Here is a 19,409-nt window from a genome sequence, read left to right on the forward strand (position 1 = left end):
GCAACCTCAGCAAGGGTTTCCCCCTTCATTTAGGATTGGGCAAACATGACAGATGCCATTATTTGGCTTTGTGGGATAAGGAAGCAGTCACTCAAGTGCCAGCGCGACCTGCCTGAGACCCGAAACCTCCAATCAGGTTTGGTGCATTACATAAAAAAATAATAATAATAATTAAATGGAAAAAAAAAAAAACAGGGTCAGAATTTGCTGCCACATCACCTTCAGACTGGGAGGAAAATGTAGTGCCTAATCCCTCCCAGGACTGAAAAGCTACCAGATTCTGATTGTTCTGTGGTCTAGAAGTGTTGGCAGATTCCATGAACCTACTCCAAGGAAGGTAAAAACTTGACCAGAACCCTGCTCCAAACTTTAACAGGTATTGTGACAAAGCCAGGTGCTGCAGGTGAAGGAACCAAAGGGTATTAATCGGACTTACATGAAACATTTTAGGAAAAAGGCCAAGCTATCACCATTGATAAAGAGGATTAAAAAAAAAAGTACATATTAAATTCTGCCAAATAGCAAGATATTTGGGAGTCTATAGGGGGAAATCAATCCCACATTTGTCACGCGAGTAGCATGGAATGTGTGTGCCCTCCCCCCCCACACTACACCTCAAAAAGTATATATAAAGTTTTTTGGGGGACTTTCATTGTTATACTGCTGTGTTTTATATACATATGTTAATATTATAAAGGAAAAAAAAAAAAAAAAAAAAAAGGTAGCAGTTACATAGTAAAATACACACCGATTTTGGCAGCTCATCTGCATCTGGTGGCACCAATTTGAATTTCTTTCCATCAGCACCAGTGAGAGTGTCTTTTTCTGGGTCGAATTTTAAGGTACCGGCAATCGATAATGCTGTGACTATCTTGAAATAAAAAAAAAGTTAAAGTTACAGAAAACATTCATTTAAAATATGTCATATCAGAAGTTAAATCCTCTGCAACTTTCATTATTCTCAGTGTAATACAAAAGCCCCAAAGTAAAATAGCAACCAATTAAAACAACAAAGCAGAAGAGCAAAAGGAAGGGAATGCCGTGTCCCCCAGATGGATTCAGAGAAAGATTTAAAGCACATAACTCTCATTCATCCACGCTGGGGGACATTGCTACAATGGGGACATACCAAAGCAGCCCCCTAAGGGATTGAATTCTCTGATAGCGTGGTCTGCAAAACAGTCGACACAAACACACTAAACTGATGAGGACCAGGTGGTCACCCGACAGTCGATCCGCAGAAGCCCCATGGCGCGCGGCCCAAAACGCCCCCACAGAACAAGTGGAGGGGAGCTCACATAAGCCTGCTTGATCATTGACTTGATCCAACGAGCAATGGTCTGTGTGAAGACTGTTCTTTTCACAGAAATTCGCAACGCCCTAATGAAATCTAAGGATACAGGAAAAGATGACTCAGAGGAAGATGAACCACCTTTAAAAGCCAGAACCATAACATCTTGATTAATGTGGAAACCTGACAACTATTGGCAAGAACAAAGGAACCGTCCTTCTGACTGCCCTGTCTTAGTGAAAAACTAGATATGGGGCCCTGTGCGACAAGGCACCCCACTCTGAAACTCTGCACACAGACACTTTGGACAGCAGCAAAAAAAAAAAAAAAAGAAACGACACAAAACCTTCCATGTTAAAAGTCTCAATTCAGGAAGCCATGGGTGGAACATAAAAGGTAGCGGAACCCATAAGATTCCCTGAAAAAAAAAAAAAAAAAAAAAAAAAAAAAAAGTATGAACATCCGGTAGAACTGCCAGTCTACGTTGGAAGAATACCAAGAGAGTAGATACTTGGAAGCCCTGCCTCCAAGCCTGTCTGTAAGATAGCCAACAGACAGGGTAATTTGAAAAGGTCCGTTCTATAAGAATGCCATTTGCACCATCTAATGTAAGCTCGCCACAATCTGTGCTATATACGTACCGAAGAAAGTTTGCGCATCAAGGTTTGGACTACTTTTTGCGAGAAGCCCTTGGATCTCCAGAGACCGGTCTCAACAGCCACGCCATTAAAGCTAGTAAATGAGAATTCTGATAAAACGGGCCCCGTCTTAGCAGGTTGGGACGATGAGGAAGGGCCCAAACCGGGCTGTCCGCCATCTGTAGAACATTTGCGTACCAAACTCGTCTGGGCCAATTCGGTGCCACCAGGATTACTGGAGTACTCCCAGACAAACCCATCTGAGAGCCCGCTGAATCATGGAAATCAGTGGAAAGATATCCCAAATGGAATTCCCAGTCCATTGTCAAGATATCGACTGCTACCACCCGGGGATCCCTGGTTATGGAGCAAAACCTGGGAACTTGACAATTGTGCCTGGATGCCATCAAATCCAGACCCGGCAGACCCCATCTCTGAACAAACATCTGAAAAACCCGAGGATGGAGGGACCACTCCTCGGGAAGGAATGAATGAATGTCTGCTCAGGGAATCCGCCACCCAATTTTTGACCCCCAGAATGAACACCACAGAGATGGCTGGAACAAAGGCTTAGGCCCAGGTGAAGATTCTGTTTGTCACCTTCGTGGCCTCTGCAGTCTTTGTTCCTCCCCGTCAGTTTATATAATGCTACCACAGTAGCGTTGTCTGATTGGAGACGCACCGGTCTTCCCTGTAACAGAGCCTGAAGGGCCAGAAGAATCACCTTTAACCCTAGAATGTTGATTTGCCGGAGGAAGTCCCTGCGTGTCCACAGACCCTGCAGAGGGAGAATGAGGACAACTGCTCCCCAACCCTGAAGACTGGCATCTGTATTCACCAAAGTCCAGTATCATGGAACAAAGTATCGGCCCGCTGTTAAATGGCTCAGATCCATCCACCAAAGAAAGGAGAGACGAGCTTCTGCTGTAAGGATCATTAGTTGAGCAGCAAGATGAAGATGAGACCCTGACCACTGTCTCAGAAGGTCCCACTGGAATCTCAGAGAGTGGAACTCGCCACGAACGTGGACACCATATGTCCCAGGAGCTTCATGCCCAAGAATGGATGCACGAGAATGATGCAGAAGTCTCCTTACCAACTGCCTTAGCATACAAACTTTGATTTCCGGAAAGGAAACGCTCACACTTGGTGTCCATGAGAAGTCCAAGAAATATCATTCACTGAGAAGGAACTAACAGACTTGGAACAACACAGTTGGATTATAAACTATCCCAAAGACTGAATGGTAAGACCCAGTTGTTGTTCTAGGGCTAGCCGAGATGGTGCCTTGAGAAGCAAATCTAAATAAAAAGGTACGATGTTCACACCCAGATTCCTCAAGTGAGCAGCCATTACTGCCATAATCTTTTGTGAATATTCTGGGCAATGTTGAAAGTTCGAAGGGCAAGGCCCGAAATTGGAAGTGGGAACCTCCCATCATGAAACGCAGAAGAGACTGATGTCCCTCCTAAATAGGAACATGGAGATAAGCGTCTTTGATATCTAGATGGAAAAAACCCCAGAGGTTCCAAACCCTGGATGAATGACTGATGAACTGATTCCATCCAGAACTTGCTCACCAGGAGGAACTGATTCAGGAGCTTTAGGTTGAGAATCGGCCGAAACGACCTGTCCGGTTTTGGAACCAAGAAGAGCTTGGAATAAAAACCTTGTCCCTTTAGAGACTCTGGAACATAACATAACTCCCGTGGAAAGAAAAAAAAGGTGATCGAACCAATTATCACCTGTCTTCTTTCCGAATTTCACAGAAGAACCATGAGAAGGAAAAAAAAAACCAAAAACAAAACACACACACACACACACACACACGAGTGGTTCCTGAAAGATCCAAGATATAGCGCCTAGACATAATTCCTCAAACCCAATTGTCTCAAGATGTCGCAACCCACGGATCCTGAAACAAACTTAGACGACCCCTATCCCCGTCACTGTGAGGAGAGGGTGGACCCCCATCATTGCGAGGGTTTGTCCAAATTTGAGGATTGGGTGTGTCTTAAAATAAGACCCCCTGCCTCTGACAGCCTGTCCCTGGGAACCCTGGGATCTACCTCTACTGGTAGACTGACCCTTGTGAACCGGGTTTCCCCAAAAGGAACTAAACCTAGGAGCTTGTCCTCTAGGCGAATTCACTGGTAGGGAAGTACTCCTTCCTCCTATGGCTTGACTGATCATGGAATCCAACTCTGGTCCAAAAAGGACCAAACCGGAATAAGGCAGGACTTCCAGGGAATTTTTTTTATTCCAGATCCCTGTCCCAGGCCCTAACCAGAGGATTCTCCTAGCAGAAATAGCCGCAGCTGAAACCGCAGAAGAAACGGACGCCGCATTCTGTGCTGCTTCATATAAATAACTCGATGCTTCCTTTAAATGTACGGCTAACGGAAGTAGCTCTGAATCCTGTAATCCAGCCCAGGATTCCATGACCCTAGCAACCCATGCCGAAGAAAACATGGGATCGAATGATGAACCCGCAGCAGAAAAGAGACTTAAGACAACCCTCTTTTTTTCTGTCCGTGGGATCCTGAAGGACAGCCGAACTCTGCACCTGCAAAATGGTATGACGAGCCAACCAAGCTACTGGCGTGTCCACTCTGGGTACTTGTTCCCAGCGCCCCGCTTCCTGTTCCTGTAAGGGATATAGATTAGCAAACCTACGAGGAACGGAAAACTTCTTATCCAGCTGTTTTCATGCTGCCTCGGCTATCTGAGCTCCACGAGGAAGGGAAACAAACCGTCTTAGGTCTCTTACGAAAGACCAGACCCAGCTCCTCTGAGTCTACCAGTTCCAGGGTCTGACGTACTGCCATAACCAGATCCTGAATACCCTAGTTCTGCACCGACTCATCCCAATCTCCCAAATGGGAAGAATCTGAATTCTTACCCACTTCCCCCTCTTCTTCAGTAGACCCTTCTGAATCTGACAGAAAAAAAAATAATAAAAAGTGTGTTACGAGCCGCGGCGGTTCCCAGCCGCCACAACTCCCTCTTCCGCGTCCCAGCCGTCGCTATGACGACCGGGACATCACTTCCTAGGCAACGGTCGGGACGCTGTAAGAGATAGCGCTGCGTCCCGGCATTAGGTGCAGCCGGGCGCGCGCTCGCGCTTAGCGTGGGGGCCAATAGGACAGCCTCTAGGGCTGATCACCTCTCCTTCCCCATTGGCCAGTGGTTCTTTATTAGGCAGGGAGGGCTTAGCCTCTCTGCCGGTTATAGCTCAGTGCTCCTGTGCCTCAGCTGGTGTATTACCTTGGATTTTTGATTACCCGTGTATGACCCCTTGCCTGTTACTGGATTTTGCTGTCTTGCCTGTGTCCCTGATCTTTTGGTCTGTACCACAGATTCTGCTGACCTGCTCGTGACCCTGACCCTTTGGCCCGTTCTCTGGGAAAAACGGTCTGCCATTACTCTCCGTTCCTGGTTCTCCACAGCCAGTACCCTTCTCACGACCCTCCGTTTGTCTGCAGCCAAGTCTGTCCCCACTACTAGGGGCAACAGTGAAAACCAGACTTTCGGAGTAGACTCCGGGTTTTGTGGTGCTGGCTGCTGGGGTTCCTAACATTATAACCGGCCAGTGAAACCAGGAAACGCTTCCCATGGATGAAAGCGGAACAAATCTTTCTCCTGTCAGGTCTTGGCAGGCCAAATTCAAACATTGTCTCAGATGGTCCAGGGTCTGTCACATAGGTTTGTCTGCGCATGAAGAATCAGCCAGAACCTCACAAGCCCAGCAAGCTCCCGTATCCGGTACGGTTGAACCCAAATTGAATCTGCCGGATCGGTTCTCCGGAGATACAACTTTCCTTAAAGTTGTGGAATAAGGTTCCAAGGTGTATTTTCGCCTCAGGCCTCGGTCTTCAGGATCGGAACTCCAAAGGGTTGGCATTGTTATTTCCCTCCTGCAGGGTGATCCGCAATCCTGGGCATTTAGCCTGGCACCCACAAGTCCTCCTCTCCAAACCGTGGATGCGTTCTTTGATGCCCTAGGACTCCTGTATGATGATCCCGATAGAGTAGCCTCGGCTGAAACACACCTCAGGGCCCTGAAACAGGGTTGCCGCACGGCTGAGGAATACTGCGCGGAGTTCAGGTGCTGGTCCACAGACAGAACAAATAAAAGATTCTCTGGTGCAATATCCAGTACCAACTACACTAGAGAATCTCATGCAGTTGGTCATCAAGATTGACCGCAGATTCAAAGAAAGGAAGGCCGAGAAGGACACCTCTTTTCCCTCAAGTTCTTTTTCTGTTCCTCCTGCTGTACATTATGAAGCAGCAAAGCCAATGCAGCTGCGTGCGTACCGTCTCCCTTCCAAAGAAAAAACCCGGAGACGTACTTTAGGCTTTGTCTGTATTGTGGAAACAGGGGCCACCTCCTTCGTGCTTGCCCAAACAAGTCAGACAAATCGGGAAAAGAGCAAGCCTAGAGAAGGTGGAAGAGGTTCGTCTAGGCTTACAAATCACATCTTCCAAAAATGCACTCCTGGTTCCGGCGGTTATCTCCTTTGGAGCACAATCTGCTCCTGTCTCTGCCTTCCTAGATAGTGGCACCGCTGGAAACTTCCTGGATCTAGACCTAGCTCATTCCTTGGGTATACCCATCATTAAGCTTGAATCACCCATCACTGTCTGTGGTTTGGATGGAGGTCCTCTTCCAGGTGGGAAAGTGTGTTCTCAGACACCACTATTACAACTCACCGTGGGGGCGCTACATTCTGAAGCCTTGACTTTTTTCCTCATTAGGTGCTCTTCCGTTCCGGTGATCCTGGGACATCCTTGGCTACAGCTCCACAATCCGGTCATTGATTGGAACAAGGGAGACATTATCCACTGGAGTCCATCTTGCTCTTCTTCCTGTTTGGCTACGCCTGTTCGTTTGCTCCAGGTCTCTTTGGATCAGCTGCCGGCACCCTACCAAGAGTTTCAAGATGTATTCTCTAAGCAGGCAGCCGATACGTTACCTCCTCATCGTGACCACGATTGTGCAATTCTAAACTTCCTAAGGGGAGACTGTATTCCCTCTCGATTCCCAAAACACAGGCCATGGAGGAGTACATTAAAGAAAATCTGAAAAAAGGTTTCATTAGGCCTTCCAAATCCCCGGTAGGAGCCGGGTTCTTCTCTGTGGCTAAAAAGGACGGCTCTTTTCGACCCTGTATTGACTTTCGTGGGTTAAATAAGATCACTATCAGGAATACCTACCCACTTCCACTCATATCGGTCCTGTTTGATCAACTTAGGAGCGCTCAATATTCACCAAGATTGATCTACGAGGTGCATACAACCTTATACGCATTAAGAATGGAGATGAATAGAAGACCGCATTCAATAACCATTCAGGCCACTATGAGTACCTTGTCATGCCTTTTGGTCTATGCAACGCACCTGCGGTTTTCCAGGATTTAATTAACGATGTTCCACGAGAATTCCTGGGGTGCTTTGTTGTAGTATACCTGGACGATATCCGGATATATTATTCTTCCATGAAACAGCACCGCCTCCATGTGAAACAGGATCTTACTGAACTTCGACAACATCAACTCTTCGCCAAGTTAGAGAAGTGCGAATTCAAGGTCCAAAAGGTCTCGTTCTTAGGATATATAATCTCCCCGGAGGGTTTCTTCATGGATCCCAGCAAGGTCCAAGCAGTCCTAGATTGGGCACGGCCAACCAATCTGAAGGCTCTACAAAGATTCTTGGGCTTTGCGAATTACCACAGATTTAGTCATTCCTTCTCTGACATTGTAGCGCCTCTTACGGCCCTAACCCATAAATGGGCTGATGCTACTAATTGGGCTTCTGATGCTATTGCCTCTTTTGAAGCTCTGGAGTCTGCCTTTGCCTCCGCTCCAGTATTAAGACATCCTAACCCTGAATTACAGTTTATTGTCGAGGTAGATGCCTCTGATAGTGGTGCGGTCCTGTCCCAGAAGGATTCTCAGGATGATAAGTATGCACACGGCTGTAGTTCATCACGAAAGAGAAATTACGATGTGGGTAACCGGGAACTTTTGGCTATTAAATGGGCATTTGAGGAATGGCGACACTGGCTGGAGGGTGCTGTTCATACCATCTCAGTATTCACAGACCATAAAAATTTGTCGTTTATTGAATCTGCCAAACGTCTTAACTCCAGACAGGCACGCTGGGCCTTGTTCTTTACCCGCTTCAACTTTATTATTTCCTACAGATCAGGTTTAAAAAATGTTAAAGCGGATGCTCTCTCTCGCAGCTTTGTGTCCTCTCACTACGCTGCTTCCTATTGTGCCCCCATCCTCCATTCATTCTGGATTGACCAAGGATTTGGGTGCTGTTCTCCAGAATTTCAAAAACATCACTCCCTGTGAGAGTGATGTAAAGTAAATTGTTTGTACCGGTCCATCTCAGGAGTGCTGTATTGTCTGAGGCTCATGACAACAAAGCTGCCGGACATCCTGGAGTATTCAAGACCACTGAAATTCTTTTACACACAGTGTGGTGGCCTTCCTTGACCACTGACGTTAAAGAATTTGTACTCTCGTGTAAGGATTGTGCTAGAACTAAGACCACCAGAAATTCTCCATCAGGTCAACTCATGTCTTTATCTACTCCGAGTAAACCTTGGTCACATCTATCCATCTATGGATTTCGTTGTAGATTTACCCTGGTCATCCGGTCACAATACTATCTGGGTCGCGGTCGATCGCTTTAGTAAGATGGCTCATTTCATCGCTTTGGCAGGGCTACCCAACGCCCAAACTCACCATATTTTCCGTCTCCACGGGTTGCTTGAAGATATTGTCTCTGATCGGGGCTCTCAGTTCATCGCTCAGTTTTGGAGATCCTTCTGTAACCACCTTGGCATCAACGTCAGTCTGTCCTCTGCTTACCATCCACAAACGCACAGAGAGAGTCAACCAATCATTGGAACAGTTTATTCGATTCTACATTTCTAAATTCCATAACAATTGGTCGTCCTTACTCCCATGGGCCGAATTCGCCTACAATAACTCCTGCCATTCTTCCACCCGCACATCCCCTTTCTTTTGTAACTACAGCCTTCATCCTAGGTCTAACTCTCTTGCTGCAATCAAACCTTCTGGATCTCCTGGGGTACGCCAAACAGCTTCTCGTCTCAAAAGAATCTGGAAAAAAGTCCATGCCGCCTTGCTTCAGGCCTCTGCTCGGTCCAAATTTTTTTGCAAATAGTCATCGCAAGAACTGTTCTCTTAAGGTGGAAAACAAAGTCTGGCTGTCCACCCGGAATATTAGGCTTAAACAACCCTGCAAAAAGTTGGGACCTAGGTTCATTGGACCCTTTTCTATTAAAAAAAGTCAATCCCGTTGCTTTCAGGCTGAAGATTCCATCTTCCTTGAAAATACCCAATACGTTCCACTGTTCCCTTCTGAAACCTGTGGTCTTATCCTCTAAGTTTGTGACTCAAGAAGAACCCAGACCTCGACCAGTTAATTTGCATGGTTCCAAGGAATTTATTGTAGAGAAAATCTCGACTCTAAGTGGGTTCAGGGACAAGTCCATTTTCTTGAACATTGGCGAGGTAACAGCCCAGAAGAACGTTCTTGGGTTCCCTGGAAAACTGCGATGTCGGGGTTCCTTGACCCCTCCTCAAGAGGGGGGGGGGGGGGTACTGTTACGAGCCTTTTTCCTAGGAAGATGACCAGACTGGCTTCATTTGGCCAGACTGATGGGGAATGGGAGCAGTCTGGGACATGTCCCCCTTAGCTATCTGTGAAACAGCTGCCACATTGTCTGCCAAGGTAGATGGGGCAGACCCGGCAGGGGAACCTAGCACCATGACCGCAGTCTCAGTTTGTATCTGTTAGCTCAGCTTATTAACAGACAGACTGTGCCAGTGAGGAAACCCATGCTGGTTCCTCTACCATCACTACAGAATACCAATTTCCTATATGAGGAAAGTTAAATAAACCCCCTCAGGGGACTTAGCTGAAGGATGGTCAATTGCAGAGGGAGGGAGTCAACCACAGTTGAACAGATTGTCAACAGAGCGTCCCCAGTCTCTGTCAGGACCTCACACTACACTGCCGAGTACAGGTAGAAAGGGTGGGGGGGGGGGGCCTCTATTAAACCTCCCCACACAGACTGATAAAAAGCTTCCTCCAGGTCTCTAACAGATTTTCAGAGTACCTCTCTAAGTGCTCAGATCAGATCCTCTAGACCTGTCCTTCCGGCCGCAGAGATCCAATCCAGTTTCAGGGGACTTGGTATCTTCCTACTAATGGAGGCTCAACTGACAGGGCTCAGCACTCTATGCCAGCGGCAGCACGGACCTGACGGGAGGAACTGTGACAGCCTGCAATCGTGCGGCTGTCGCAGCGTTGAGTGGGCATCCGACCCAAACATCAGAGGATTTACAGCCTCACTGATTTTCTCAAAACGGAACCGACACGATGGACCACCACCTTGTCTGTTGTTGCTGGGAACCGGCTGGGCTTACTTTGCCACTGTTCCCTTTAGTCATCCCAAACGCACCCTCTCACTGCAGCAGGAGGGGCACACAAGTGCTGCCACTCCTGTACTCCTTTACCGGCATCAAGTACAGGGTTTCTTCTGGGTAACTGACACTGTGAGAGTACCCCATTACTGGTGTACCTAGGCCGGTACCCCCGACCTCTTCCTATGGATCAGGGTTGCTGTGGATGGATCCCCCCTGACCTATCACACTGGCCAGAGCTGCTGGGTAGCGGCAGAGCAGTATTGTTGGATGCTGGGTCCTAACCTCAGAAACAGCCGGGAACGAATTATATTTTGGGTCTAGTCTGTAAGTCACAGGATTTTCAGCATGGACTATGTTCACAACTGCTTCCTCTAGCTACCAGGGGAATGGTCTCTCCAGCATAGAGGGGACCAAAGTTACTCAGGTACCCAGGCAGATTGTGGTGGTAGGGGATTCAATTATTAGGACGGTAGATAGGGCAATCTGTTACCGGGACCGTGCATGCCGAACAGTGTGTTGTCTCCCGGGTGCTCGGGCTCGGCATATTGCGGATCGGGTGGACAGATTGTTGGGAGGGGCTGGGAATGACCCAGCGGTTTTGGTGCATGTTGGCACCAACGACTGAGTTAGAGGAAGAAGGGGTGTCCTAAAGAATGATTTCAGGTACATAGATCGCAAACTTAAGGCAAGGACATTGCTACTTTAGAAAAGAGGCGTCTAAGGGGAGATATGATTACTATGTACAAATACATTAGGGGTCAATACAGAGAGCTTTCATGGGAACTTTTTACCCCAAGGACCATACACAGGACACGTGGTCATCCCCTAAGGTTAGAGGAGAGGAAATTTCACAACCAGCAAAGGAAGGGGTTCTTTACAGTAAGGGCAGTCAATATATGGAATTCATTGCCAGGGAAGGTTGTGATGGCAGATTCAATAGATATGTTTAAGAAAGGGTTAGACAAATTTTTAGCGGAAAAGTGTATCTAGGGATACGACCGTTAATTAAAATGAAGGATAGTAGTGGATATAGGGTAAAAATAAGACTGCAATATTGAGTCTGGGGGGGATTTTTCACAATTGAAACAGATTGGCGGTTGCTTACTCTGGATTAATTTCAAATATAAGTGCAGGATCGCAGGAGATCCAAAGTAGGTTGAATTTGATGGACTGGTGTCTTTTTTCAACCTCATCAACTATGTTACTATGTTACAAGCAGGTCTTTGAAGCAAGTGATGTTTATTTGCAGTCCCACTGATTGAAGGTATCAGTGCTCAGGTCAGATGGAATCAGAAGAATAATTTCAATATAAGACAGCCGAGCATAGGCGGGCCATCTTTTCTGCGGCCCTCACCATCATCTAAGTCAGTCTCTCAGTCCTTCACCCTGCAGGGGTCCCACTTGGACTGGCTGCAGGTTCCTCCACGTGTTTTTGGGGGGTCTTTTGGAGAAACAAGTGACTCTCTCCTCTGATTCAACTTCAGACACACCACACTCCGTTGGGCTGGCAGGGGTGAAAACAGTCTTCACTGGCTCACCTTCACCAGTTAAGCAAGTCAGCCGGGCCCCAGGACTCTGATTAGGGGCATGAGTCTGGGGTGTTAGGGCTGTGGGACAGTCCATCCTTAAATGTCCAGTTTTCCCACAGTTGTAGAACTTCTCCAGCCTGGGCTCCGGTGGTCTTTGATAACTCCCAGGGACAGAACGGTTGCTGGCGAATGGTAACCGAAGAGTTAGGTACTTGCTTTTGGGGGCGAGTATAAGAGGTGTGTCCCCCTGATCGTACAGTCCTTTGGTGTTGACTGCTAACCTGGCACCTCTGCCAGTGTGACCTCACTGCTACATACTGATACGCCAACTGGGTGGCGGCATCCAAGGTGGCTGGTCTCCTCTCCGGCACCCATTCTTTCACCTCCTGTGCGCACCGTCTGTGATACTGCTCTTGGCACAACAAGTCTATTACCTCCTCCACGGTCTGGGTACCTGCTCTGCTCACCCACTTCCTGGTAGGGTTCCGTTGCAGGTTGACAAACTCCCCATGGGTGGCTTAGAGGTTCCTGGCAAGTTCCCGGAACTTCAGATGATGGGACTCTGCGGACTATGATATAGTGAAAAGGACACTCCTTAATTAGCCCACAGTCCTCTGTGGGCACCCCACGGTAGACCTTTACTGCACGTCCTTGCATTGTGGGCACCAGATGCTTAACCCATTCCTTTTTTGGTACAGCGTGTAGCCTGCAGGTTCTCTCAAATACCTGCAGGTGCTCATCTATATTCTCAATACAGTCCTCAAATTTAGGGCAAGGCAGAGATGAAAGTCCTGATCCTCTAAGTGGCGCCTCCCACCTTGGCTGCATAGCTGGTACCCTTCCGGCAGCACTTATATCTCCTCGCTCTTAATGAAATAAACAATACAAGAAAACTACACTAATCTAAGCAGCAAGTACTGGAACAGTACTCAGACAGCCCAACTGCTTGGACATTTAAACTACACTGAGGCTATTAGGGGTTACACAGAGGAGGAGTCAGCAGCAAGTTTAGTTTAACTGATTAAGTGCCAACTCCTGCACCCTCATACAACTCCATTGTAGCTGTGTCCCCCAGAGTGGATGAATGAGAAAGGAGCTATTCATCTTGAATCCTTCTGAAAGAGGTACTGCCCAGAAAAAGGGATGAATACATAGGCATTCATGTCAAATGTGAGCTCCCTCTGCAGCTAAAAATAAAAAAACCACACCACGACATGAGAAGGAAAAAAATAAAATAAAAAATTGTACAGAACAGAAATATCTGTGTGGTGTTCATACTTTATAGAAATACCACAATGTGTATACACTCAATCTTAGGGTTGCCCGAGAGTGCGGCGACAGGGTAGTTCAATTCGACCAATCATTTTTGGATCAACTGCCTGGCATATCACAGGATGTGCCCAGCTTTAAAATGAGGATCATTAATCCATGTGCAGCTCGTGTCAAGCACCATTAGTGTTCCGTTGACTGTGAACAGAAAGCCATATTAAAAATATCACTAGATGTTCCTGTGAACATATAGGTTAAGCAACAGACTAGATTAGTCACTGATCTGCACTTGCCAAGGGATTTTTTTTTTTTTTTTTTTTTATTAAAATGAAAATAAAAACTTTACATCGCTTATGTTGAATATAAAACAAAAGTATTTTTTTTTATGGCTTTGTCTTGACATCTTCAATTACAGTATATTAAAATAAGTGATGGCAAATTACTTTAAAGGCCAAGAGAACATTTATGTTCCGGGAGAGAAGGAGTAGGATTGTAGACTAATATTACATACTTTGTTAAACTGCATGGCAACGCCAAGAGAAGCCACTTTTTAAATGGCTTTTATCTTGGCCAAGCCAACGGTATGGCAGCTCCTACTTACTAAAATATTGGGGGGGAAAGGAATATTTTTCTGTTGAGTTTTGTAGTAAATTTGAGGAAAGCTTGTGGGGTACAGGAAGAAAAAAAAACAAAATAAAACAAAAAAAAAGGAGTGGGACAAAGATAAGGGGAGCACATACATATCGGAATTATAAAAGTGGAGGTCAATATTCAGTCTAAACAGACGATAAGATAATACACTCTGGTGGCAATTGTAGCGTTTCTTAAGGCGCCAATAAGCGCAGCAGTGTTATTAGGCATTGGGAAGCAACAACATGGAGTTATAGGGAAGAGGAAGGAAGAAATACATGGGGATATAAGTATAGGAGGGGAAAAGGGAGATGTGATGAAAGAGGAGTCGAGTTCTCAAACCTAGTCAGAGGGAAAAGCTAAGCAAGCAGAGTTTCCCAATCAAAATATTCAGTCCAGTAGTGCCAAGTAGATAAAAATTAACTGGGACATATATGAAGTTGGCTGGTAATATGTTAAAAGTTTATTGATTTGCCAGATATTTTTGATTAGGGATATGATCGAGGGGAAATCTGGGTTCTTCCAGTTCTGAGCTATTAAGCATCTAGCAGCAGTAAGGATGTGTGATGGGAGTTTCCAGATCAAGTTATGGATTCCAGCGAAGAGGAAGAAAAAAAAAAAAATTAAAAAAAATTATGAGAGATTAAAGGGGAAGGAGAGGCACATGATCCTAAAAATAAGTTCAGACATCTCTCGACAATAAGGCTTAATGTTCAGGCAATTCTACCAAACGTGGAACAGGCTTCCTCGTTGGCCACAGTTCTGCCAGCACAGATCCAATGTATCGGGATATATTGAAGGGACAAGATACCATCGAAACAGAAGTTTTTAGGAATTCTCCTTAGGGCAGATAGGGCGGATTTAGCAGTGGCTTTTTGAATGGCCATCCAATCCTCAATGTCAAGTATCTCATTCATGTCCTTCTCCCAGCGGAGCTTGTGAGGTTCTTTATCTGGGAGATTGTGGTCTGTTATAAGTGAATAGAAGGTAAATATAAGTAATTTGGAAGAGGACCAACGAAGACAAAGTCTCTAGGGGGGAGGGATTACAGGGGAGTCTCGGGTCAGTAAGGGTGTTATGGTGGTGTCATATTTGGAGGTATTGATAAAGAGGTCAGTAGATGAAAGATCACAAAGCTCCGAAAACTCTAGGAAGAAGCCCATTGGAACATATCTGGGAGGCATTAAGTTATGTTTTGTCCAAGCAGAAAAAGCTTTAGGATTGAGACCCTGAGGAAAGGAGGGGTTATGCCTCAAGGGGGGTCATCCGCTTAAGTTTGCTTATTAAATTTAAAAAAAAAAAAAAAAAAAAAAAAAAAAAAAAAGGGGTACGAGTACAGTATTTCCATAAAGGAAAAGAAAAGTGAACAGTGGGTGGGAGGTGTTGTAAGGACCGATTCCCAGAGTCAAGTCAGTAGAGTGTAAGGGGAAGACGTGTAGTATATCCGCCTCCACATCTACCCACATCCTGGAAGAGTTAGCGTGGGCCCGGGCTATTTGGGTAAGACGGGCAGCTAAGTAATACTTATGGAGGAAAGGAATGCCAGGACCACCACTAAGGGAGTGTTGGAATAGAACGTTCTGATGGACTCTAGGATGTCTGCCCGACCAAATAAAGCAAGAGATACTACAGTCATGGCCAAAAGTTTTGAGAATGACACAAGTATTTGTTTTCAAAGAGTTTGGTGCTTCAGTGTTTTTAGACCTTTTTATCAGATGTTGCTATGGTATACTTAAAATTACAAGCATTTATAAGTGTCAAAGGCTTTTATTGACAATTACATTGTCTATGCAAAGAGTCAATATTTGCAGTGTTGACCCTTCCATTTGAAGACCTCTGCAATTCACCCTGGCATGCTGTCAATCATCATCATCATCATCATCATTTATTTTATATAGCGCCACTAATTCCGCAGCGCTGTACAGAGAACTCATTCACATCAGTCCCTGCCCCATTGGAGCTTACAGTCTAAATTCCCTAATATATACACACACTCACACAAAGACAGACAGAGAGGGAGACAGACAGAGACTAGGGTCAATTTTTGATTGCAGCCAATTAACCTACCAGTATGTTTTTGGAGTGTGGGAGGAAACCGGAGCACCCGGAGGAAACCCACGCAAACACAGGGAGAACATACAAACTCCACACAGATAAGGCCATGGTCGGGAATTGAACTCATGACCCCAGTGCTGTGAGGCAGACGTGCTAACCACTAGGCCACTGTGCTGCCCTCAATCAACTTCTGGGCCACATACTGACTGATGGCCACCCATTCTTGCCTAATTAATGCTTGGAGTTTGTCAGAATTTATAGGTTTTTGTTTGTCCCCCTGTATCTTAAGGATTGACCACAAGCTCTCAATGGGATTAAGGTCTGGGGAGTTTCCTGGCCATGGGCCCAAAAGGTCGATGTTTTGATGCAGGTATCACTTTTGACTTATGGCAAGGTGCTCCATCATGCTGGAAAACGAATTGTTAGTCACCAAAAATGGTTCTTGGATGGTTGGGAGAAGTTGCCCTTGGAGGATATTTTGGTACCATTCTTTAATTATGGCTGTGTTCTTAGGCAAAATTGTGAGTGAGCCAATTCCCTTGGCTGAGAAACAAACCCACACATGAATGGTCTCAGGATGCTTTACTGTTGGCATGACACAGGACTGATGGTAGCGCTCACCTTTCCTTCTCCAGACAAGCATTTTTCCAGATGTCCCAAACAATCTAAAAGGGGATTCATCAGAGAAAATGACTTTACCCCAATCCCTGCATCTTTTGCAGAATATCAGTCTGTCCCTTATATTTGTCCTGGAGAGAAGGATCTTACAAGATTTAGCCAAGTGTATCACGTTAATTTCCCTCCTTGTATTGTCAGCCGCTTTAAGTTGGGTATAAAGCCAACGATGGACCAACGACTGTATACAACGAGCAAGTCTGTTGGCCAGAATTTTAGCGAACAATTTGAGGTCTACATTTAAGAGTAAAATGGGCCTGTAGCTTGCACATAAGGTGGAATCTCTAATCTCTAAGAATCACCACTTGATTTGCTCTGGTAGTAGCCCCATCAATTTTTTTGCCTTGAAGGATTGAGCTGAATAGATCAATAAGCTTAGGGAAAAGGCTAGTAGTAATTTCTTAAAAAAATAAAAAAAATTGTAAAACCATCTTGGCCAGTAGCTGAAGAGTTTCTAAGGGTTGTCACCGTCTGTTTGAGTTCTTCTGCTGAGATCTGTGTTAAGAAAGTCTAATTGAGATTCAGAGAGGGTCAGGAGATGGCATGATGAAAGATAGCGTTCGATTCTGCTTTGGAGGTCAGTGAGAGGGGAGGTCTCTGTTTGAAGGTCGTAAAGTTGAGCATAAAAGTTTCAGAAATGGTCAGCAATTTTTTGGGGATCGTAAATTTTTCTTGAGAACGAATCCTGTATATAAATTATTCTATTGCATGTCCTTTTAGAGCTTTGTCCCCTTTCTCATAATATTTTTGGCGGAGCCACAGAAGGGTAGCAGTTGCTTTGGATAAGAGGATTTGTTGGAGCTGGCCCTTAAGTGTTAGTAATTTGAGATAGGTCTTACACTTGGCATATTGCTGATGTTTCAGTGCTAGGGATGAGACAAAAGCCTCCAATATTTGGACCTGAGTACCTGGGCTTTTCTGGCCGCAGAAGACATAATTATGAGGAGACCTCTTATAGTAGCTTTATGAGCTTCCCACAAGATCGTGTGCAAGGTTTCTGGAGAGGAATTCAGGTCTTTGAACTCCACGATTGCCTGTGAAATCCTTTGTCTGGTTTCTTTCTTAGAAAGGAGGTTATCATTGAGGCGCCAATGTAGTGGCAACGGCTCCAAGAAAATATTCTTAAATGATTAACAGATACCCATATCTTTATAGATCTCTCTAATAAAAATAAATCTTACTTTAGGTTGGGGTGCTTTAACAGAGAAACGAAAATACCTCTGGGGATGTGACAAAGGCATGAGTCTCAGGGTTTGCGTCATTCCTTCCAGTGAAGTTTCTGTTATAGGAGGTCACAATTGTGTTCTTCTCTCCCTTCTTAATGTCCTTCCTGTTAGGAGACACACGTAGGAAACAATTACAAAATTGCAAATGACGCAAACAAAGTGATCAGTACTGCCTTTTTTTTATTTTTTTTAAATAAAGTCTGAACTGAACCATACCTGTCCCACTGACCAATACAAGGTCCACATGCATTGGCAAGCACTAGACCACCCACATCACGAAGGATGGCAGCCTGTTGAAAAAACAAAGTATTGATTTTATTTTATTATTTATTTATTTTTTACTGAGAAAAAAACAGCAAGAAAAATGAACATAGAGTAAATTAAATGGAATTTCAGTCTTTAAAGAAAGGAGTGGATGGTGGAGATTACTACCACTAAAGGATACTGCTCTATTATAACATTCCCTCCTACACCCATCACTCACATAACCATCTCTCTCAATGGTGGCTCTAATCTGTTCAGAGCCTGGAGTTATGGTAAATTGGGATTTGCACTTAAGTCCATGTGCTAGAGCCTGCTTGGCTACAGCTGCTGCACGACCCATGTCTTCATAGCTGGAGTTTGTACAGCTGCCAATCAAACCTGGAAAGCAAGAAAAGAGAAATGGATGTTGGTATCAAACAGTCAGTTATACACTTACAGGAAAAGAACAAAACAAAAACCCAGCAATAGCAACCTACCAACTCGGATATCCAAAGGCCATCCCTTCTGTTCTGCAACTGCTCCCACTTCAGACACAGGGGTTGCTAGGTCTGGGGTGAAAGGTCCATTGATGTATGGTTTTAGCTGTTGAGATAAGCAAACATTAGTAACATACAATTAACACATGGCTATAAAGTATTAAAGCAGACCCCAAAACAATATTCAGTTGGAAGAAAGCATGCTATGCACGCAAGTTCATTCCAGCCCACACAGCAGTAGTGTCCCCAGAACTTAAGCAGATATTGTCTACTACCAATATCCCCCCACCTTATTTAACTTATTTTTATCAATAATGTGGAACACTAGGGAAATACACTTATAAGAGCACTTAGACTACAGACAGCTCTACTAGAGTACACTCACCTCATCCAAGTTAATTTCAATCAACTGGTCATATTCACATCCTTCATCTGGTACCAGATTACTCTTGAACTCATCTGCCAGCGATGCAATTTCTGAAATTTAAGATTGATATCAGTCATCAAAGAATATTATACAGCCCCCCCCCCCCCATACACAAAGTCGTTGAAATTTAGAAGTGGCAGAAAATGTAATTGAATTTGATAGTTCTACAATGAAGGCGGTATGAAAGGTGTCGGTGTGGCATACAACTGTATACCAGCCCACTTCCACCACAGATGCAAATACAAAAGAAACATCTGCAACTTTAAAGTTTGAAACTACTTTATTGTATTAGATTTAGTGTCACCTGCAATGGTCACCTACACAAAGCAGGCAGATACATGTGAATAAATTATCTATTCAACTGAAAATTGTGACAGACATTTTATGATACAGTGGTTCCCAGTGAATGGATAGGCTGCATTTTTCTAAAATATTGGTTCATAAAATGGTAGCCA

At 45.0% G+C, this 19,409-nt stretch overlaps 1 protein-coding gene across 1 annotated transcript in view; it reads right to left on the reverse strand.

Annotated features, from left to right (window-relative positions):
• The window catches only part of ACO2 (aconitase 2), a 57,561-nt gene that overhangs the window by 14,941 nt on the left and 23,211 nt on the right, over window positions 1-19,409 (reverse strand). The window contains exons 7-12 of the mRNA XM_075182817.1: window positions 18,913-19,004; window positions 18,528-18,633; window positions 18,272-18,429; window positions 18,004-18,077; window positions 17,780-17,891; window positions 749-871 (exon numbers count right to left, since the gene is read on the reverse strand). Coding sequence (XP_075038918.1) covers window positions 749-871; window positions 17,780-17,891; window positions 18,004-18,077; window positions 18,272-18,429; window positions 18,528-18,633; window positions 18,913-19,004 — 665 coding nt within the window. The remainder of the gene's footprint in view (window positions 1-748; window positions 872-17,779; window positions 17,892-18,003; window positions 18,078-18,271; window positions 18,430-18,527; window positions 18,634-18,912; window positions 19,005-19,409) is intronic.

This window comes from Mixophyes fleayi, chromosome 8, assembly GCF_038048845.1.
Source record: "Mixophyes fleayi isolate aMixFle1 chromosome 8, aMixFle1.hap1, whole genome shotgun sequence".
In the NCBI taxonomy this organism is placed as follows: Eukaryota; Metazoa; Chordata; class Amphibia; order Anura; family Limnodynastidae; genus Mixophyes; species Mixophyes fleayi.